Source organism: Gracilinanus agilis, chromosome 5 (assembly GCF_016433145.1).
Source record: "Gracilinanus agilis isolate LMUSP501 chromosome 5, AgileGrace, whole genome shotgun sequence".
In the NCBI taxonomy this organism is placed as follows: Eukaryota; Metazoa; Chordata; class Mammalia; order Didelphimorphia; family Didelphidae; genus Gracilinanus; species Gracilinanus agilis.
Window position 1 is genome coordinate 132,325,891 of NC_058134.1, and position 24,165 is coordinate 132,350,055.

General features: G+C 34.2%; 1 protein-coding gene across 1 annotated transcript in view; it reads right to left on the reverse strand.

The window, feature by feature from the left end:
* Nucleotides 1-10,319: 10,319 nt before the first annotated feature.
* Nucleotides 10,320-24,165, reverse strand: part of CPED1 (cadherin like and PC-esterase domain containing 1) — a 411,868-nt gene continuing 398,022 nt past the window's right edge. The window contains exon 22 of the mRNA XM_044678790.1: nt 10,320-10,915. Coding sequence (XP_044534725.1) covers nt 10,697-10,915 — 219 coding nt within the window. The 3' untranslated portion in view covers nt 10,320-10,696. The remainder of the gene's footprint in view (nt 10,916-24,165) is intronic.

Genomic DNA, 24,165 nt, shown 5'->3' on the forward strand with positions numbered 1-24,165 from the left:
TTCGTGTTGGCTGTCATCTTGTGCTCTCCATCGTACACCCCTGTCTGAAGGGTGGTAAAGTCATGGGAAGTATGAATAGCCTTCAAATTCCCCAACCACATTTTTATTTTTTTTTCAGTACACCTTTTTGCTTCTGGGAAAAGCTTCACAACTCAAACTTTTCTACTATTTTTGTCATTCAGTTGTTTTCAGATGTGTCCAAAATTTCGTAATTCTCTTTGGGTTTTCTTGGCAGAGATACTTGAGTGGCTTGCTATTTCCTCTTCCAGACCATTTTGCAGATGAGGAAAGGGAGACAAACAGGGTCAATTGATTTGCCCAGGGTTACACAATTAGTAAATGTCTAAGGCTGAATTTGAACTCACGTTTTCCTGACTCCAGGCAGGGCTCACTATCCACTGTACCACCTAGCTGCACTTTTCTATCTTATAACCATCCCTAAATCATTTCGATGATTATTGCGTTGTAGCCTAGTTTGAGATCTGGTACTGCTGGGCTAATTTCATTCTCTTTTGCCAATTTCCTTCCATACCCTTTCCTCATTATTTCCCTTGAGATTCTTGACCTTGTCTTCCTCCAAGAGAATTTTTAAAAATTTATCTAATTCTATAAAATAATCATTTGGGAATTTGATGATATAAGTAAATTAATTTGGGTAATAGTGCCATTTTACAATCTTTACATAGGCCAATGACAACCAATACTCTTTCTCCAGTTATTTGACTGTCTTTATTTTTGTATAATTGTGTTTTGTAGTTGTTTTCATAAAATTCTTCTGTGTATCTTGGTAGGTGAATCACCAGATATTTTATACATTCTGTGGTTATTTGAATGGAATTTTTCTTTCTTCTGTTGTTTTTTTTTTTGGTAACACTCAGAAAAGCTCATGATTTATGCAGGCTTATTTTATTTCCTGCTAGTTTGCTGAAGTTATTGTTTCAATTACTTTTTTTAGTTGAATCTCTAGGGTTCTTTGAATAAATCATATCAGCTGCAAAAAAAATGATCATTTTGTTTCTTTGCTTATGCTTATTCCTTCAATTTCTATAATTTCATTTCTTATTCTTACCACTAGCATTTCTAGAACTATATAAAGTGATAGTGTTGACAAAAGATTCCTCATATTTCCTAATGACCTTGCAGTAATTTCTGTATCTGGAGAGACAGATGCCTCATCAGAATTTCTAATTGTTTTTCTACAGAAGGGGACCATCCTCTAAGCAGGCAAATATTCCATTTTTTCTTACTTAACGTTTTATGATTTTGGTGTCTGAGTCCGTCATGTTAAGAATTCTAAGTTTCGAATTTGTTTTCAGTCTCATGATTTCTTGAAGACCCATCACCTGTTATTTCCAGTGTCTGGCAAATAATAGATGCTTGATAAATGTTCTTTCCATTATTCTGATTTTTCTAGACTCTGCTTGGGTAAAGTTCTGCCCTAAAACATACCAGGAGAGGGCCATCCTGGTGAAGAGCACAGTGTAGAATCTGCCCACCTCAGCTCTGGCTTCATTTTGGAGTTTTAGAAGGAGTGTTTTAGGGACAAGACTGAGTGTCAGAAGCTTCAGGAATTCATTCAAGGTATCCCAAAAGGCTATGAACAGTTAAAAGCCCTTATAGCTTTAGTGGCCATATATAAAGCTATTATTGTCATAGAACCATGATGCTATTGGGGTTTAAAACCACCCTTAGACTTTAGGTACATTCTGCATTTCATTGTACTTGATACCACCTCATTGATCCACAATCAATTCATACACCTCTTTGTGCCCAAGACAACCTCATTTGGAAGAGACAGGTTAAATCCCCTAAGGCAGTGTTGGTGAACATTTTCAAGTTCCTGAGCCCAAAAGGCAATTTTAAGCTGTCTGTGAGCCTGCACCCCCCCATTACCCCAGAGAGTGGAGGGAGGAAGCACTCACTTTGGGTGGCTGAACAGAGGAGTGGGTCATGCAAAAAATGTCCTTGGGTGCTAGGAAGAAGGGGAACGGAGCAGGTTTCAGCACCCACCCCAACCCTCCTGGCTAGTTGGGCACACGTGCTAATACTTTGCCAATGCTGCCCTACGGTATGCAGAATGATGAAAAAATGATATTAGTCCCCAGAAGACAGTCCTATAATTTAGCAGACACCATATACTGTCTAACTGAGCTCTCTGATAGTACTAATTCCTCTGGGAAATATGAGCACAAGAAACAAGAGTATCTATCAGCACTGCATCAGTCTTGCCAGCCATCTGAGATACTATAAATAAGATAATAAATGGAAGATTTTTTTTAAAAGGGATAATCCAGGGTGTTTACCAATAACATGGACCTGGAACTCCAAACTATCTAAATGAAGCCAGTTCTTGGCAGAAATTTCTTATGTTAAGGGTGGAGCCCCTGGCCTCTTAGCAACACTCCACTGCCTTTTCATCATTAATGTGAATACTGACATGGGTGCACATTAGGGACAAGTGTGAACAGAGACCTGATTTTCCCCAGAGGGTATGCAACTGTGGTAGAAACTGATGAAACATGACTGAATCTTTTTATGACTAAATCTAATTTAGCTACAAGGGCCTTGTTTCCATTCCCCCACCCCCTTAACCATAATGGCCTTGAGTCAAATTTTTATCTTGTGAGTAGTTTAGGAGGGATAAACTTTATAAAATTTCAGGTGCCACCAATGATATAGATCCAAATAAAAAATGGACTCGTAAAATATTTTTATGATGTCATAAAGCTGGAAATCAGTACTTTGCCCATTAAAACATGAGCTTCATGTTACATTCAAGTAAAGCAACTGAGGAAATAGAAATGTAATCTTAATTAATGTGTCTGGTATATATATCAGATTTAATCTAGATGCAAACACACATAGAGAGTTCTCTAGTAAGTTTAGCAGCTATAGATAATAAGGAAAATGTAAAATTGTCAATGTAGCTAAACAGCCTAAAGATCTTTCTAGTGCACACATGTGTTCAGACCTGTGATGTCTGGCACTTTACAGAACAAACATAAATGTTAAATGAGTTTTTCACTTCTCAACTGGTTGTTGGGTTTTTTTCCCCTCTCCATTATGTAGGAAAATCCTTACTGGATCAACAATGAAAAAATGTATTAATTTAGATAAATTACATATCAACATCTTATGCCAGATAAGGTTGAAAGAGAAAATTCCTAATATATGACTGAAAAGGGAATATATTTCACATTTTCCCTCTTCACTCCAAGTCTATTCCAGCATTCCCTCCTTCTTGGACTACTAAAATAACTTTCAAATTTGTTTTTCTCCACTCTGTTGACAAATGCATCCATCATCCAGTTGTCAAATTAATATCCCTAAAGCATTAGCTTTGACTATGTTACTCCCCTATTCATGAAGTTTCACTGGCTCCCCATTGTCTTTAGTTAAAACACAAATTCCTTTATTAGGGATTTAAATAATTTATTATGTAGCTGAATCTTATATGTCTGGATTGATTACATGTTATTTTCACTGCCCCACCCACTAAAGGTCCTAGTCCAAGGGTTCATAACTTTTTTTGTGTGTGTCACGAATCCCTTTAATGGTTTGGTGAAGCCAATGTACCCCTTTCCACAGGCATAAAATAAAACACAAAGGATTCTAAAGGAAACCAATTATATTGAAGTACAGTTAGTAAAACATTAAAAAAAATTACAGACCCCCAGGTTAAAAATTCCCACTCTTGCCAAACTACTTAACTTGTACAAAGCATTCCATTGAGTCCTTTTCGGCATTTTGCTCAAGAGCCTGAAGAACCCTCTTTCCTTATCTCTGCCTTTTGGAATAATTAACTCCCTTCAAGCTTCATCTCAAGTATCACCTGATGGAATCCTTTTCTGACTCCCCTACTTGGTAGGGGTCTCCCTTCTCTGCTACTACACTTACACATTCATACGTACCACACCTATATAATATCCGATATCTCTCTGAATACATTGTCTTTCCTTTGGCAGAATTTTAAGTTTCTTGAGGACAAGATTTATCTCACATTATTTTTGTGTTTTTATTGGAAATTTCAGTACCTGAAACCTAAATATTTGTTGATTGATAGATGCAGGAAACTCCCTCTATTGATCAGATGGCAACTATTCTTAGAGAGTTACATGTGTGTGATGAATGAAGAAAAAAAAAGAGTAGACAAAAAGTCACTGCAAAGATCTTCAGAACTTATATAATAAGCATTATGGGGGGGAAAGTTAGATAATTTTTTCCCCCTGATCATCTGAGGCTATCTTTACAATCAAAGTTAACTATGACTTGGGTTTTCTGAGTTGTAATTTTACATCCAATGAACTTTTAGATTATTTCCTCTTATTGTGGGAAATGGGACCATCCAAAATGGCTAATCAATACTGATATTTAGAATGAGACTGAAGAAAATGTCTGTAAATTGCCAAGGGAGACTTACAGATGTACAGATGTACAAGACTTAAATTATATGAATGTTAGAACTCAGGACAGAGGAATCCCTAGAGTAAGTGCCAGAAGAATATGAGGACTTTGGTGGCAGTGACTTGTTTCCTTTTTGGCTTCCAAAAATATTATTTTATTTTTCTCCGAGTACATCTAAAAACAATTTTTAATATTCATTTAAAAAAATTCTGAATTCCAAAGTCTTTCTCTTCTTCCCACCTATTTTCTTTTAGTCCTTTTCCCTGCTTCCCTGCTCCCTAACATGGTAAGCAATCTTACATAGATCTTACATGTGTGATTAAGTAAAACATTTTCCTATATTAGACTAATCTATACTTAAAGGATTCAGGACTTGAATCTTGCACCATCTCCATGGATATATAATTCCCTGAGGGGGAGTGTCAAGATGTGTTTTGCACTTCAAATCTTCAATTATAATTACAGTGAGATCTAATAAGAATCAAAACATGTCTTGCTCAAGAGAATTGGGCATTATTTCCCTCACAAACCTAAGGCCTTATTCTTTAGAGAGTTTTAGCTAGATTAAAAAAATGTTAAATTCTGCAGTAGAGTTTCCACATCTGCATCTGAGACTTTCTTATATTAAAAGTTCAGTGCCATAAGATAGGTTTAAGAGGGAGTAAGACTTAACAAGACTTATGGATCTAACCTATTAAATTTTTTTTCTCCAATGAATGGCCTATTTAATGGAACATAAGGTTCATTTAATTGGCACATTGCATATGTGCCAGTTTTCTTTCATTATTCTTCTGTATTAAGAGATATATGATATTATTTTTATGATTTAATTTGCAAGTTATAGAATGCATGAAAAACAAGCTAGAAAAAATAAAAATGTTAACCCTTGTTTTGTCTATGAAGATGGCAACCTGCATAGATTTAGTTTTATAATTAAAAAAAGGAAATTCATATCAGTAAATATGGTACAAAATGATAGAGTTTAATATAAGTGGAAAAGTTGAACTAAATGGATGCATTCTGAGAATCAACCATAAAGTAAGAAGTGACTCAACATATGGGAGAATCAATTTAATTCTTTTTTTCTCTTAACAAAACCATATAGCATTTAACTTTTGGCAAACCACGAGACAAGGATCATAGTTAATGTGGGTTAAAATGTCTTTAATTTTTTTTATAGGAATGACAACCATGTTTTTACATATAATTTTAAAAATTAGATCCCAAATAGGTGAATCTCAAGAAAAAACGTTGGTTGGTGAAATTCAACATCTATCTATGATCTCCTCTAAAAGTTAACAATTCTACTTTTCACAAACTATTTTGACCATGGAATATCTTTGGACTTGAATCAGCTTGGCAGGACTCAAAAATTGCTCCTCTAAATAGAGAGGATACTTGTCTCTCCAAAATAAAAGGGCATTAAGGAAATTTAGAAGCAAAATAAACTAAATGAAGTCTATTTTATACAAAAATTCATCATCAGTAGTAAGCATTTCTGTTTTATTCATAATTTTATAATTACTATTTAAGTATAAAAAACTGTACTAGCATCAACCATTTCTTCAAGACTTCCTCAGAGCACAATTTGAGTAACTGCATAATACATTCAGATATTATACAGAAAGGATTGTCAATGGGATGACTATACATGATGAAATGGAAAGTGTTCCTTGTAGAGATTTATATGGATTTGGGATATGTATAAACTTTAAGATGAAGAAAATCTCAATGAACATAAATCGAAATCAGAACTGTTAACTCCTCACATGTGATTTATGTGTGAGTAGTTTTCCAATATTTTATTTGATACAGATTTTTTTTTGTTCTTCCTCCTTTTCACTAGTCAAGTTTAAATAATTATTTATCTATAGATTATTGGTGGAACTACTTTGTAGATGTCCTTAATAGATTTTTAAGAGCACCGTTTAATCTATGCCTTGAGATTGGTAATACACATTAGTTTGACAATTAATAGAGCAATAAACATGGAGAAAATATGTTTTTTTGAATATGAAGAAAACAAATGGATCACCTCATCAAGGAGCAGTGTATGGTTACCATCAGTTAAACAAGAAGGAAATCTACTCCCTATACTGAGTAAATCATAAAAGAAATGTGGAAGTTGACAATACCAGTCACTGTAGAAATAAAAAATGATAAAATATTTCTTTACAGTATGGAAACTTGGAAGCTGTGCCAAATACATATCTAATTCTGAAACACTGGTAATAACCTTTTCTAAGGGTCTCTTAGGGTTTCTAATAATTTTGGGTTCATTCTTTTTAAAAGTGTTCCTTTCAAAATACCTTAGTTTCTTTCAAATGATTAAAATAATATGTACATAAATTTAAAAAAAAACCATTAGTATATCTTGAATAATTTGCAGATTAGAAAAGCTGGAAAGAATTCAGAAATAGCACTCCAAAAATTAAGACATCTTATTCTAAATCTGTCACAAAAATATTGCTAAAGGATAAAAAAAACCTCATTTACCAATTGTTCATTTTACTGATATCCTTGGTGGATACTATTAATTGAAGTGGTAAAAAAAAGTTTACAACTGTCATATATGTAAATATAATTTATGAATTGGAGAAGAGTTCTTATTACTTTCACAATTCTAGTGAATTTACTCATATCTGTATTTTCTAATTTTAATTTTAAGAGGGCCAGCCTTTAGTTTTAATGCTATTTCAATCTTTCTTTGGTTTTACTGAATTAAGAATTTACTTCAGGGAAAAAATATTGTTTGTCAGCCTGAGTTTGAATTTAGTAGACTTTGGGATAAAGATTCTCTTCGAACCTAGTCCTGCACACTCACTACCAATATTGAAGACCATGGCTTATATGGAACTTGATTTCTCTAAAGTCCCTTACTCATGTTCTGATATCTTTACCCCCAAACTTATTAGAATTGGGGACAGAGTAGGACAAGGAATCTTAAAACTGAGGGATTATTAAATTAGGTCCATTAAAAATGATGCTTTGAAATGAAAATTAAATTACTCTCTTTGTAAAAATATTTTAAGCATGATTTTGCATTTCTTCTTGGTTATTTAAAATGAAATGGAATGAGAAATAGTAAGAAGAAACTCCAAAAATTAACTAGTATCATTTCTTCTATGAAAAGCTTCAGACCTACTTACTTCCACAGACTTAAAAACTGGAAACTTTTGCTAACACTTTCCAAAAGGGAAGTGGTGGTGGTGGTGGTGGGGGGGTGCAGATGAGGAGAAGAGTAGGAATTGCCATCCTGAAGTGGAGGCTTGCTACAGAGATCTGTAAATTTTACTTAGGTTAAATGAACCAGATACAAGTCTAATGGGTAATGATACTATAATTCTCACATGGTCCTACTGGGGCTTATTGACCAGATTGGATGACTGCCAAACAACTCATGGAACTTTGGGGATGGGGGAGGAAAGGCTCACAGTTTTATCTAAAATTCTCTACTCAGATATTCATAGCCTTTAAAACTTTCACTACTTATTCTAGCTTTCTCCTCTGAGTAGCATCACAAAGGAAGTATTTAACCTGTTCTTGACAACAATTTCATCATTTTCACTGAAAACAATTCCAAGAATTCATGAAATGGAAAGCCTTATTCTAAAACAAAAGCAAAAACTAGCTGAAAGATGCAAAATTTCCATTCCATTCACAGATAAATATGCACAGTACAATTTCCCCCCTAGTAAAATGTTGCCCCCAAAATAAAAATATACCTATTTCAAGGGAGAAATAATTTATTTAATGTAAAATGACTAACTAAAATGTTTACTTGCAATCCCGTTATTTGATCATGGAATAGACTATCCTTATTTTCTGTTCAGAAGCTATTCTGGGTCACTGTAAAGCAGAAAGGACCATGGATGAAAGAGGCCAACAACACTATATTACCTTAAGTTGCAATTATTTAAGTATCATGATAGCTACTCTTTCTAACATGAATACTTCTGAGGAAAAAAAAATCATACAAAATGCAGCTCTATGAAGTGGTTACTTTATAATAATACTGATTAACTATGACTTTGGCTAATCCTAAGAGAATAACATTAAGACAAAATAAGTAAAGTATGATTCATCTATTGTAATATAATCATTGAACATAATACTGACAAATAGCAAAGAGGGAAATATTAATCTTTCCTCTTCTTAAACTAGAGGATAAATACATTGGCACAAACATAAAGCATGTTGTACTTTAAAAGAACTGAAAACCTTTTTTAAAATGGTTTTCCATTTTAGATGTCACTTCTATTTGCATTGCTATAAAGATCAAATATTTGCAAAATTAACTTATGTACCATATTTAAAAAAATAACCAACTATAATCCATTTTTATGTAGATGTGCATTGCTTGTAAATATTGCTACTTTTTATGTTGAACTATAACTCAAAACAGCTTATTAAATAGATTGATGTGAACATTTCTTGAATAACTTCATACAAAAATATATATGTTTATAAAATATAGGTTTTAAAGGATGCAGAAATTCATACTACTGAATATATATTTATACAAGTGAATCATATCATATAGTTCTATTTTCTATATGATGGTGAAGTTGAGGTATTGCACATTTGGTAGTTTCAGTTATGAACTGAATTAACTCAGCTTAAAAAAAAGGAGAATAACACTTTAAAATACATTATAACTGTAGGATAATAGTTCATAGCAGTACTTGCGTAAATCAAAGAAACTCAGCATTTGGACTTTAAAATACAGAAAAGAAAATCAGAATGTCAGATTGGCACATAGTTATTATTTTAAAAAATTCTTCAAGAAGAATACTTTTCTTGTTTCACTATTTTAAGAAAATAAAACCAATTAATGTTTAATACTGACTAAATTTCTCTTTTAATGCAGGCATTTAACCAAAGCTAAAATGACTCTTGAAAATCAGAATAAATTATAATCATATTAGAAATAGTTTGTTAAGTCTATTGATGCCTACACATTTTTTTTCTGGGAAAACTATCTAGGCATCTAAGAAAACCTAATTCTTTGGAAAACATACAGTTTAAAGATTTTAACCTAAAATATGTAGTAAGTTCTAATGAAAAACAAATCTTTTCATAATCTTATTGCATTTATACAATAAAATAGGAACTGGGGAGGCTGGTTTGTGAAGTAAGGCTTATCCACAGAGTCAGGAAGAATTGGGTTCCAGATCTGCTTTTGACATACACAAATATGTGACCCTAGGCAAGTCAGCACCCCAAGCAAACAATCAAAATTATCTAAAACTTGTTTGTTACAGATGAACTGCTACTGTGCATCAATGGCGGAATTTTCTACACAGGGATTCCCCACATAGATGAAATCACAGGTTCTAGCTCTTGCTCCTTTAAGCAAATGAGATCACATAAATAGTATAATAGCTAGCACTTATATAGTGCTATAAGGTTTGCAAAACACTTTACAAATAATACCTAATAATATACATGCAAAAAAAATTTGGTTCCTCTCTTTAACTTTACACATTCCTTATCAAATTATACTGTCACCATCTTATTTAAGTTCAGTGTCCTGAACAGAAGGGGAATATGTTTTAAAAAAATATAGTGGTAAAGATGATGTATATAAGATTTGGGTTAATAGAAGTGTTAGCTTGAAAGAATTTCACTTAACTATTTCTCCCATTTAGCCCCTTTAGAATTTCCTGTGCTGGTTCTCCTCCAAACCCCTTTCCTACTTTATATAATAAACCATCAAGCAACTGGAGGGAAATGTTTTTCATAATGCATTAGTTTTATAAGCCAAGATTATCCTAAATACTGCATTTTTCTTCTAGCCAAGAACACAAGTATTGTACCTAGTTTCAAATGGAATGTAATTGTTCTCCTCCTCCTCTTTCAATATGAATGCACCTACAAATAAGAAAAAGTGATGCTCAAGAGCTCTTCTAGGATCTCTTTTCACATATTTCAAATGCCTCTTATTTCTCTTTACTATCACAAAACCTAATACCCTGTCTTTAACTTGCTTAAGCGTTTGTCTAGATTTCAAGTAAATTTTCCCTTTCCTTTTTTTTTTAAATTTTAAGTTTTGGATGTTTATCTTTCTCTCGGAAACCATAGCCTGTTGGAACACATTTTGGCATTACAACTCCTCAAGAAAAATGCCACATTTTGTTTTTGTTTTTGCATTTTTGTTTTTGCTCTGTGTTTGTGTGTGTCTGCAAGCATGTACGTGAGGTCCACAGACATAAGCAATGCATTTGACATGGTTCACAGACAAGATAAGTGAGAAGTCTCTAACTAGGAAGTTGCTGCTCCAGAAGGAAGGCTACACAGTCCTTTCACGTGTACATATCCTGCTGAGAAGAATTTCAGAACAGACTTGATTGACTGGGCCTTTCACATGATATGGTGATTGGACATTAGTTGCAAAGTCTTGCAGTCTCTTCTGTTTGTTCAAATTGCTAAAATATTTCCCCACAACATGCTGTCTTGATGGTTTCATTTTAATAAGATGATATTCTCTGGAAGTCTCAGATTTAACTATCTGCAAAGAAAGAGATGAAAATGAGTGACAGGACGTCAAGGACACTTAAGTCAACCAATCAATCAGTCAAGTAGCATTGATTAAATACTCGTTAGTTGTCATCCACTGCACTAGGCATGGGAGCTACAGAGGCAAAAGCAAAGCAGCTCCTTCCCCAAAGGGATGCCACCGAGGAATTGTCAATGCAAACACAATCAAGTCAGTCAGCCAACAGGCATCTTTCAAGTGCTTAATATGTCAGTCAATGTGCTAAGCACTGACAATTCAAAGAAAGGCAAAAATGTGATCCCTGCCTTTGAAACAACTCCCACTCTAATGGAGGAAACAACATGCAAGCATCTATGTACATAGAAGATATAAATGCACATATAAAATCTACATGTATATACAGAGAGATGTAGATATACAGATATAGATATGTATTAGAGATATTGGGATATGTATAGATCAAATCTCTCTCTCTCTCTCTCTCTCTCTCTCTCTCTCTCTCTCTCTCTCTCTCTCTTGATATATAGGAGAGGGCTGAATGGATGGAAGGTCATCTTACAGACCTAGTGGGGTGAGGATGAAGCCTTCCTGCAGAAGGTTAGATTTGAACTGATTCCTGAAGGAAGTCATAGAAGCTAAGAAGTGGGCAGCTAGATGGCTCAGCAGATAGAGCACCAAACCTAGAGTTTTGGGGTTCAAAATCTGGCCTCAGATACTTTCTAGCTGTATGACCCGGGGTAAGTCACTTAACCTCATTTGCCTACCCCTTACTACTCTTCTGCCTTGGAAACAATACTTAGTATTGATTCAAAGACAGAAGGAAAGGGTTTGGGGGTGGGGGTGGGGAAGCCAGGAAGTGGTGCTGAAGGGACAGCATTTCGTGAATGGGGAACAGATAGTGAAAACACATGAAGCACAGAAGAAAATGTTTATAAAGTAAATTTGAAGTAGGGAGGTGGATTAATAAGGGTCTCATCTAGTTCAGGGACTAAGCTTGAATGGCATTATCATTTACATTTATATCCCCCCAAATCACTTATATTATTTATATTAATAAGTCAAGTCAATCAGTATTTATTAAAACATATTAGATTTATTTATTAATATTTTTACTTTTTGTTTATTAATTTATCAAATATGTTTATTAAGAATACATTAGGATATGTTCTAGGCAATTTTCTAGGTGTTGAGAATATAAAAATCCAAGTAAAATTGTTCTTGACTTCAAGAAAGTTACATCTAAAAGGAATGCAGTACATTCTGTCTGAATCTAGGAAAATAGGAGAGAAAGGTAAGGGGACTTGGAGAAAGGGAAGATTAAAGTGGGGATGAGTCCCAAACAAAACAAACTCTAAAGAGGTACAAAAATATTTGTAGTTCCTTTTAAGGTGACAAAAGATGAGAATCTGAGAGAGTGCCCATAATTGAGAAATGGTTGAATAAGTTATGATTTAGAAATATTATGGAATACTATTGTGATAAATACTTATCTGCATAATTTCCAACTAGGATGCTGGAAGACTAATGAAGAGATATCTCTACTCAGGGAGGTGAAGGTCTCAGAATGAAGAATGATATAATTTTTCTTGGATATAACCAATGTAGAAATTTGTTTTGATTGACTACATATGTTTGTAATGGGAAAACAATAAAGTTTTAAAAATATCCCAAGTGAAATTTAGAGGTCTTTCCCCCCCAATTCCAGTGAAGTTAATGCTGTAATAAAGGACATGCAACCAATTTGAGTTTTTCTAATGCATATCATAAAGTCAGTCAGACCTTCAGTGTATCTTGACTGCATGATACAATATATTTCATTTGGAAAAACCCCTAGATTTTGTCTTCACAACCTCAAATATCTGAGGATGAGCCTTCTTCATTCCTCCTTCTCTTGTCACCTAATTATATTGCTTCTGCTTCATATGGTGGAAAGCTGCTATTGTTCAGTTGTTTCAGATATATTTGACTCTTTGTGACCCTGATTTGGGGTTTTCTTGGCAAAGATTTGAAGTGGTTTGCCATTTCCTCTTTCAACTTATTTTACAGATGAGGAAATTGAGGAAAACAGGGTCAATGCCTTACCTGGTGTCATACATCTAGTAAGTGTCTGAGGCTGAATTTGAACTCATGAAGATGAGTCTTCCTGACTCCAGATCTGGATCTCTGTCCACTGTGCCCTGGCCTCTTTGGCATAAAGCCTAACTAGGTTTAAGTCCATTATTTGTTATTTTTTAGATGTGTGATGTTGGCTAAGTCATTTATCTATAAGAAAGACAAGGCAATTTACATTATTACTTCAGAGGGCTAAGTAAAGCACGAAAGATTTAGAATCAGAGGATCTGTGTTTGAATTCCGGCTTTGATGCTTACTACCTTTGAGACTTCAGCAGCTAGGTGTCCCAAAGGATAGAATCCTAAACCTGCAGTCAGGAAAAACTGAGTTCAAATCTGGCTTCAGACAGACACTGGGCAAGCCACTTAACCTTTGTCTGCCTCAATTTCCTCAATTATAAAATGGTGATAATAATAACACTTTCCTCCTAGTGCTGTTTGTGAGGATGAAATGAGATAATAGAACAGAAAATACTTAACATTGTGGCTGGCACATAGTCTTGTGCTAGGTACTTAATAAATGCTCATTTCTTTCTGTCCTTAGAAAAATTGCATCATCTCTCTTAGTTTTCTTATCTGTAAAAATGACCTGTTTTTACCAGATCTCTAAGGTCCTTTCCAATTCTAAATCTATAATTCTATAATAGGATGCTATTGTATGAAATGTGAGAAAACATGCAAATCATTCCATAATTTCAGTGCCTTAAAAAAGTATAAATCATTTTTTTAAATTGTAAAAACATTTTCAATGGCATTTAAAATAAAAAAGATGTGGGCAGATCCTATGATATGCTGAAAGTGTTCCAGTTAGTGATCCCACCTCCCTGGACTCTGAATAAGTCATCTTTGGAATCTGAGGGAGCAGCCTGGGCTGCTTAAGGATAATTGAAGCATTTAAAAATGATCATTCTCTCTGTACAAAGCTTCCCTGGTGGAATTTGCCATACTTGTCAATCATTCTTGAGTATGGATCAAATAGTTAGTGGAACCTAGGTCAGACAGTTGGGAAACTGGTTAATGATGGTGGTTTGAGCAAATAGACCCTAGTTTGGGGTTAAAAAGGATTTTGTGCATCTTAATGGAAACAGATAAATTTTCCTGCTTCTAAAACATTGTGTGCTGTTACAAAGACACAATCTCTTATAGCTAGCTGTTACTAAAAGCAAAATCTTAAGCTACTTGCCATTTTTGCTTCTCTTTTCCGGGCATGGATAGGGGTAGATGGGTGGGATGGAGAATGGTAGAGATAGGGTTTTTATTGGTACAGGAAACTAGCAAATGAAGAAACTCCTACCAAAACAGACCTATTTCTGCAACTTAGAGTTTCAGAGAGTTTCCTAGAACACAGAAATGTTATAATATGCTCAGGATCACACTGCCATCATGTAAGTCAAATGTAAGATTTAAACCTAAGTCTTTTTGGTTTAAAGACTGTCTCTCTAGTCACTATTTCACATTGCCTTTTTTTGGGAGAAGGAATCATTTAAAAATATTATTTTAGTAATATGATCTTATTCTTCATAAAACAGCATAAAGAAAAAAAAACATTCACTTCAACTCTTTGGCCATCCATAATGCAGTAGTGGGAGAAGACATTTCATAATAAAAACAAAACCTCCAAAAGTTTGTATAATCAATTCTAGAGGACAAGATTTTGGCCATGTTCCCAATGAATCTAAAGTTCCAATTTAGAACAGCAATATTTTTAAAGACTGTTTAGATCCAACTAAGTTAAATCAAGTTAAGAGAAATGAATTATTTTCCTGTAGTTACAGCAGGTTCACTTTTTCCAAATGAGGTCTTTAGATTGAATGACTCCAGTGAGGTAACATCAAATTAACAAGTTGTAGCAAGGGATCCCCCCCTAATGGTAATTCAGTGCTCAGTTTGCATTTAACCATTGATTAATATTGTAGGTCTAAAGGTTGTCCGTTTCTATTATGAGTAGCTATGTTTATCTTTGTTTAGTTATAGTGTAACTCTAAAGATATAATAGTCTAGCCAGAGAGATTCATTGATGTCTTTCTGAAGCTTTTGTCCTTTTGGGGAGGAGGCTTGAAATCTCTGAGAGCCAATTTGTGAAATATTCTTTAGGAAACCTAGTTAGGGAAAAACTCAAGCATGCATGTAGAGTTTTGACCCAGAAGCAAATTATTGTGCCAGTGTTCTGAGACTGAAGTAAGCTTAATTTTATTTATGTGATCTCTTTAGAATGAGCTTTGGAAATGACTGGATGGCCTGTATGATAAATATGCCAGAACTTGAAAAGTGGCCTCCTGATGCAGAAGGTTTATGAGGTACAGTGAAGAATTCAATTTCATGTGTCTATGGCTGTTTATAGGCTAGTATTTCAAATCAATTTTTTCTGCCCCTTAAAAATGATTTTGATCCTCTCCATGATTTCAAGGCTGAATTTATTGCAACATTATGAAGAATCCTGGGTAATGCTAGTATAGATGCTGCAGCAACCTAAATAGGCTTCATTAATGGGCCAAGTACAGTAATAAATTTCAGTGGGTTGGAAGAGTAGTTGAAAGTAAAACACTTCCATTTTGGACCAGTATCTATACTTCTAGGTATTATGGTGAATGTTACTTTTTTTTTAAAAAAACTACTAAGACCATTGATGGAAATGATTAGATATGCCTAAGATACTTGAACTAAGCATAACAACTGAGTGACTTCAAAAACATTATTCAATGCTCTTCAAGGTCAGAAACCATGACAATTCTGTGTTGGGAATGGTTCTTTGGTGCATTTTAAGACATTCATTTATGATAAGGATATTGGTTTGTTCACTCTCCTATTATTAACACTGGCTTATTTGACTCTGCCCAAGGCATCGTCGTTTTTTGTTTTTTTTTATAGCAAGGACAATTTCTGTCTACTGTAAATAAGTTTCATAGGATTGCCCATACACACAGCCCAATTTGTTTACTTCAAAGCTCACTTTGAAAATCACTTATGTATTCTGCATTTTTTTTGTCCATTGGTTGTTTAGCCATACACACACATTCAGATAGAGAAGGCTATTAAGGCAGACTCCATTAGGATCTAGTAAGTTACTTCTGTCTTCCTCTCAAAAAATGGATTCATTTTATTAAGCAAAAGAAATTTCAAAAGTTTGTTATGACTTTTAAAAATATAATGCTTTATTGAGAGAGAGAAATGGGGACGGGGAGGCACTCTCTCAAGCAGTTGACCTAAGACAACTGTCCATATGTTATGACTTTTAAAATGACCAAAATGCTCTCTGGATTAAGCTATTCAGACCAGTAAGAAGAGTACTAAAAGTGGTTTTTAAATAATGCTACCTTACCCAAAATGTTTTGTTAAAAGCATAAAGGATTTGGAGTATCTAGAGGATCTTGCATAGTACCATAAGTTTGGTTGGCCATAGAAGATAAAGGGAAGCAGATTTGACATGCTTTTTTACTTAGTCAAGAAAGTGATCAATTTGTTTTGATGCCTCTAATTAACAAATAGGAGGAGAAAAAAATTTTGAGAATGATAATGGTTCAAAATTTTGCTAATTTATGCAAACTGTGAAAATTGGCATATATTTCTTAAGAAAGGTCAGGGAATATTTTTTGATATATTGTTCAAGATAATGAAATGCTAGTGTAATTCTGATGTTGGGGAAACAAATCTAATTCCTTTGTCCTATAAAGCTTTTTTTGATTATAGTTGCTACATGTTAAGGTGGTTTATTTGGCCAATATCATCTCTAAATGCATGTAACAATGAACCATTTTTGAACATTGTATTTCAAATATATACTGCTAGCTTTTTGAAATTTGCCTGGAAGAAATTAGCATAGCCTAAGGAAGGCAAGAAGACCACTGAAGGGAAAGTGATTATATTTTATAAACTATTGTATTTCCCTGTAAAAAGTTTCTTAGGCATAACAATGCCCTAAATAAAGTACAGGGATATTTTTAATCCAGTGGTAACTTCTTGGTATTAGAAATGTTGGAATTTCTGTAGCAGCAGGGTGCTTCTGGGATGGTATTCTTTGGTAAACTGAGGATAAAGCAAATTACTAATTGATCATAAAGCTCTCATCCATTTCAAAACTGAATTCAGTGCCACTTAATAGTATCTTGATATATGCATAGCAGTGTTAGGCAAAATACTAGGAGCTCAGATAAAACTTTTGTCCTCAAGAACAACAGCTTGAACACATGGGTTGAGGCAGACATGATTGGGGATGTAGACTCAAAACTACCACACCAATCCAACTATCAAAGATTTGGAAGTAGGTCTTGATCAAGGACACATGTTAAAACCAGTGGAAATGTGCATCAGCCATGGGGAGGGGGGAAGGTAAGGAGGTGAAGGGGAAAGTAAAAGCATGAATTATGTAAGCATGTTAACTTTTCTAAAAAATAAATATTTTTAAAATTAAAAAAAAACTTTTGTCCTCAAGAACATTATAAAGACTCATGTCTAAAATACTTGAAGTAAGAATAAGAAATGGATACTTCAAAAGTATTGCTGGAAGAGGTAGCTAGGTGTCTTAGTGGATAGAGAGCCAGATCTAGAGATGGGAGGTCTTGGCCTCAATTCTGACCTAAGACACTTCCTAGCTGTGTGACCATGGGCAATTCACTTAGCTCCCATTGTCCAGCCTTTACTGCTCTTTGGCTTTGGAATAAATATTTAGAATTTATTCTAAGACATAAGATAAGAGTTTAAAATAAAAAAGCACTGTTGGAAGATCCTCATGGTCAAGGACAATGTCATCTTTGTGTTATGACTAGTTCCTTTGAATATTTGAAATATTCACTGTTATGTAGGGTATGGATCATAATGTTCTTCTGTTCACACAGTTGTTATTATAACTAGTTTTAGAGGTACAGTTTAGGCATTTCAAAGCCTTTCAGGAGCTTAGTTAAACCTTTTCAACATATCTTTTTGGTAAGATTTTTATACCAAATTGGTTCTGTGGATAGATAGATAGATAGATATTCTTCCCTCTTTTAATCAATTCAGATGAGAATGAGATTCAAGGGTTGCCTGACTCCCCTCATCCCTACCATTTCCTCCTTTGCTGTAAAAACTCTTTCTCATGTGCTTATTTTATGTGACATAATTTCCCTCATTCTCCCTTTCTTTTCTTTCTCTTCCCTCTTCTCCCAATATATCCCTCTTTCATACCCATTCATTTTTTTAAACCATTCCAAAATAGTCAGTTCATTCCTGTGCCCTCTATCTTCTAAATGCTCTAATAATGATGAAGTTCTTGGGAATTACATATATGATCTTCTAATATAGATTGTAAATAGTTTAGCCTCATGAAACCCCTTGATTTCTCTTCCATATTTCCTTTTTAATGCTTCTTTTGAATTTTGTATTTAAAGAATATATTTTCTATTCATCTCTGGTCTTTTCATCAGGAATTTGTAAAAGTCCTTTATTTCATGAAATGCCCATCCCTTCTCCATAAGATATTATATTCAGTTTTGCTGGGTAATTTATTCTTGACTGTAACTGCCTTCTGTAATATAATATTCCAAGCTCTTTGTTCCTTTAATGTAGTAGCTGCTAAATTTTGTGTGAACTTGATTGTGGCTCCATGGTACTTGAATGGTTTCCTTCTGGTTGTTTGAAGTATTTTCTTGCTAACGTAGGAGCTCTGGAATTTGACTGTTATTTTTCTGGGAGTTTTCATTTTGGGATATTTTTCAGGAGGTAACTGGGTGATTCTTTCAATCCTTATATGACTCTCTTATTCTAGAACATCACAGCAATTTTCCTTTACAATTTCTTGAAATATCAAGTTTAGGCTCTTTCTTTGGCTATAGTTTTCAGGTAGTTGAATAATTTCTTCAATGAAATCTCTTCAACCTCTTTTCCCGGGCGTTGTTTTTCTGATGAGATATTTCACATTTCTCCCATTTTAAAAATTCATTGGACTGTGTTTTATTGTTTCTTGGTGTCATTTACTTCTATTTACCCAGTTCTAATTTTTAGAAAATTATTTTCTTCAGTGAATTTTGTACCTCTTTTCCTATTTGGCCAATTTTGATTTTTAAGGTCTTTTTATGAAACTATTTGTTGACTTTTCATACTTTTTTTTGCATTGCTCTCATTCATTTCCCTAATTTTTCCTCTGCCACTCTTCTTTGATTTTTAAAATAATTTTTTTTAGTTCTTCCAGGGATTATTATTGGATTTTTTTCCCTAATTCACATTTTTCTTTGAGGTTTTGCTCATAGTTGTTTAAACATTGTTTTCTCCTTAGTTTGCATCTTGGTCACCAGAGTAGAGTTTTATAGTCAGGTTCTTTAATGTTGTTTGTTCATTTCTATTCCTTGTGTTTGAATTTTATGTTAAAATTAGACTCTGTTCCCAGGGTTGGAGGTGGGGTAGGGAGGAACCGTTCTGAGCTTCTGGTTTTTTTACGTTGTTATTTTCAGAGTTCGTTCTTGGGGATATGGAAGTTTTAGGTGCTTCCAAGAAGATTCTGTATAAATGTTTATTCCTTTTTCTTCTCCTATGGGGATATTATAATTTGCTGTTGGTAATATGGAAATACTTAACTATACTGGCTTTTATTTGTAATTTAAGAAAGGCAACAATTTGATAAAATATGAATACTTTTAATTAGGCTGTAGTACGTGGATAAATTTAGTCTTGACATAGTCAAATTATTATGGTACAATTTGAACAACAGCAACCTATAACCCTGCCCTAGGCAATGGCAATTTAAAGAGCATTAAATCAAGCAACCATTGGTTTAGTAGCAAGTAAACCTTGCTGCTGATTCTAACACTCTGGCCACTAGTGCCTAAGTTCCCTGACTGATAGCCAAGTTCCTCAGTTTCTGAGTATTTTTCCTTGTTTCCTAATATCCAGTGTCAGGATTTTCTGTTCCCAACTCTCAAGCTTAGCCTCTTTCTTTCTGACTGCATCTCTAATACCCACCAGATGTCTCCAACAATTATATTTCTTTCTCTCCTTGTCTCATTCATACCTAGATATTCATTACTTTGCATCTTAAGCTTGAGAAGCAGCATGGCACATTAGATGTAGGATCAGCATTGGAGTCAGGAAGACTTGAATTCAAGACCTACTTTTGAAACATTAATTCTGTGACATTGGAAAGTTATTTAACCTTTTAGTGTTTTAGGAAATTCTTCAAGACTCTAAGGTACAGAATTATGAATATATATTGGAGGATGGAGTTACTACCTTGGGAGTTCCCTACACTGAAGGAATTAGATTCAAACAAAAAAAAATACTGGGCTCAATTTTGACCTTGGCCAATAATATTTATGTTTCATTAACCTTTTCCTTCCTTCCTTTGATTGATTTTCTAGTTATATAACTGTGCTATGGGCTACTTATTATATGTTCATTCCTAAATAATAGACTGCCAGTTACATTCTCATGTTTATTTAGATTCTTACCCTTATGTCTAGTCTTTTATTAACCCTACAGATAGTCATTAAAATCAGGTCTCTGTCGATTACTGGCCAAGCAACCGATACAAATATTTTATCTCATAACTCTGGTCCATAAAGAACTTGGCCATTGTTTTAATATGAAAGAGTTTTAGGACAAGACTAGTCAAATCTTCTGCATGACTGAATTGTAGAATTTCTCTAGCCTTATCGCTTATGTTCTGTTAAAATTAAAATTCCATTAAAATGCTTAAATATTAACATTTTCAATACAAATAGATCACCTGATCTTCTATAGACAACTAAAATTTGTCAATGTTCTTCTGAAATTATTATTTAATTTTAAGATCATCTACATCAGAAGTTTCCTTTTGGCAATTAATCATAGAGTTTTTAGGACTTATACAGGTGAGAAAGAATGTCTGTTGTGCTGGAGTTAGTAAAATATAGAAAGGACCTGCAAACTAAATTGATTAAACAGGGTCCCTTGGATATGAGTTTAATTGAATTTTGGGTGGACTGACCGTAAGTGTTTGAGATTGAAAAATCAGATAGTAAGTAGTAGCTAGACCTCCACTGAATGTGGGATTCCTTTGGGATGGCATCTTCATGTCTAAAGTTCTAACTCTGGGGCAGATAGTTTCTTGAAGAATGCACAGGGATGGATCATAGCTCACCAGACCATTGTCCATTTTGAGGCCAAATCCAATTAATAATGCCAGAGACATTTGTTGACAAATAGTATAGGAATCATTTTTCTCCCTGACCCATACTCCTACCTAGGAACCTGGTCGACGTCAAGTAGAATTGAATCCTAGTAAGTTAGCTGTTTGTATTTCTCAAGGTAGTGTGTGTGAGGGTGTAGGAGGAAGGGTATTATTAGAATGGTTGGGAAACTGGGAGCCATTTGTTATAAAATTTGGTGAATCAGGTCTGAAGCTGAATATTAGTGCAGCTGAATTTAAGTAGGGACAATTAGAATTCAAGCTTGATTCCCTTCACAAGTTGCTTATTTAGCCTCTCTGTCAGACCCTTGACACATTTTTCTATCAGGGCTACCTCATTTATTCTCTCTTTACTGCTCATTCATGGTTCAAATATTGGACTAGTCCATGACTATGCTTTGCCCCTTCTGTAAGCCCCTGGACCTATTAGTTATCTCAGCCTCCATCAGATTCTTAAATGTATCTTTTAGCCTTGAGACAAAAGTCTCCAGAGTTTTCCAGTAGGGGGCTCTCTTCTATTAATAATAATGTTAACTATTTCTGGGTTCTCCGCCATAGTGAAATACAACCAGGACAACTTGGCTTGGTCATTGAGGGATTCTCAAGGGTGAAGTTTTAGCTACAATATGCTCAGGGCTCAAAAACAAACAAACAGCAACAAAAATCAACTCAAACTCAGCCAGCTCCTCAGTTTGGCCAGAAAAGGGGCCAGAAGCAGTGAGCCTAGTGTGGGTCATGATGTTTTAACTGCTACAGAGCTCGCATGCTCCTCAGCAGTATTTTTCCAGCTCCTATTGGGAGGTAATTCCTACCAGGAAGGCTTTCAGTCTGAAGTAGAATTTTGGACTGTGGGGATGCTCAAATATTCATTATGGAGACCTGTTCATTTTGGGAAAATGGGGCTAACAGTTATTGGAGGCATGCAAAGAAATGGGTGGAGTCATGAACAACTTGATAAGAATTGACTCAAGGATAAGTTCTTTCAAGGCATCATCTTATGCCAAGAAGGGGAGTCAGAAGTAAGGTTGTATCAGTCTACATCTGACAGAAGGGTGAGTCAGGGATCAATGTTAAGGGCAGAAGCCAAATTCAGTGGAGAACAGGATACCAGATCAGAGAATCTGATCAAGGGGAACCTAGAAAGGAAGGACACGGGAAAGGGAGAATCAAGCTGAAACATCAAATATCAGGATTCAGGCTCTGGTATTGCCAATCAGGGACCTTCCATTTAAAAAATAATTCTTTATTTACATCCGCAGAACTTAGCACAGTGCCATACATGTAGTAAATGATTAATAAATACCTTTTGATTGATTTAATAATTGATTTGCTGATTAGTAGATTTATCTTATAAATCATTATTATTTACTTTATTATTATTAACTTATTGACCAGAATTTAGAAGAATATGTGCTATTTTTTATACAATTGCTATAATATCTGAAAAAGCCTTGTCAGAGATTCTGATAGGTTCTGTCATTCACTGGGTTCAGAAATAAAGAATTAAATAATTAAATTATAAATTTTATTTTGAGCATTTCTTTTTGTTTTGTTTTGCTTTTGTTTTTGTTTTTTTTTTGCTTTATTTTTAAAGAATATTTTCCCATGGTTACATGATTCATGTCCTTTCCCTACCCCAAAATCTCCCCCCTTCCTCCCCATAGCCAACACAAGTTCTACTGGGTTTTACATGTATCATTGTGTTTTGATAATTTCTAAAGCCAGTCTTTTCAGGGAGTATAATACTAGAATCTTCTCAGTCTTTCAACTTGGTCAACAAATATTTGCTATATTACTTAGGGGAATCATTCAAGACACATATTGGGCAACTTATTTGGATATTGCTTGTTATCCTTTTTAAATATTGGGAAGGCAATATTCTGTTTCTATGTAGCAGGAAAAACACCCATTCAAATAATTTGCATGGGCAATTTTGCCAAATTGATGTTCACTAGTTGGGAAATTGTTGACATAATTGTGGGGAAAACATTTCCTCCTCTGGGATCTTGACAGATGAAAGAGACACAATAAAATCTTTAATCTTATCAATGGTAATTGAAGCCCATGAAATAGATTTGTTTTCATCATAAAGATGCACATTTGAAAGCTTTTTGAAAACTGAAAAGCACTGGGCAAATGTAATCTATTATTATTAGCAATAATAAATTGTGATGAGAAAAAAGATTACTGGAAAGATATTACTATAATGATTGGTCTAATCCATTGAAGGTATCTGCTTCTATAAAAGATTAGAGACTTCAAGTAGTGCTTTGCACTTAGTAGGCACTTAATAATTGCAAGTTCAATGGATACCTAAATGAATGAAAGTAGTCCAGATGATAAAAGACGGCATGAGAGTAATAGAAATAATACCTGAGGTGGAGAATAAGAGGATCTAGAAGTCAGAAAACAAGTTAGAGACCCAGTTAGAGCATTTCCTGACTCTGTGGCCTGAACATAATCTGGGTGTAAATCACTTTATCTCTCTGGTCCTCAATTTTTCTTATTTTTAATTCTTATTATTAATGTCCTTGCTAATTAATTAATATTCTTATTGTGAAATGAGTGGCCTAGACTAAGTTATCTCTAATATTATTTCTGGTTCTACAAAACTCTCAATATATAATTTCTTTCTAACATAACCAGGTATAGTACTTACTACTCTTGTTTGGCAATTCCTTATTTTTTTTTTTCTGTTTCATGAACATGGAGAGAAGTGATGAGTCATAGAAACACCTCATCTTGCCCATCTGAGCCAGAATCACTCAACTGTTATTATTTATTTGTTTAAAATGGTTCATCAACTTTTTTTAGTTTATTGACATTCGCTATCATTAAACATTCTTGAAAAGGAATTTTTGATAAACATGGAGGTAATAAAGATGGACATTTATATAAGGCTTTAAAGTTTTGCAAGGAAATTTCCAGACATGATTTCATTTGAGCCCTTCAACAATTCAATGAGGTAGATGCCCCAGATATTTATCTCTATTTGATTGATGAAGAAAATGAGAATT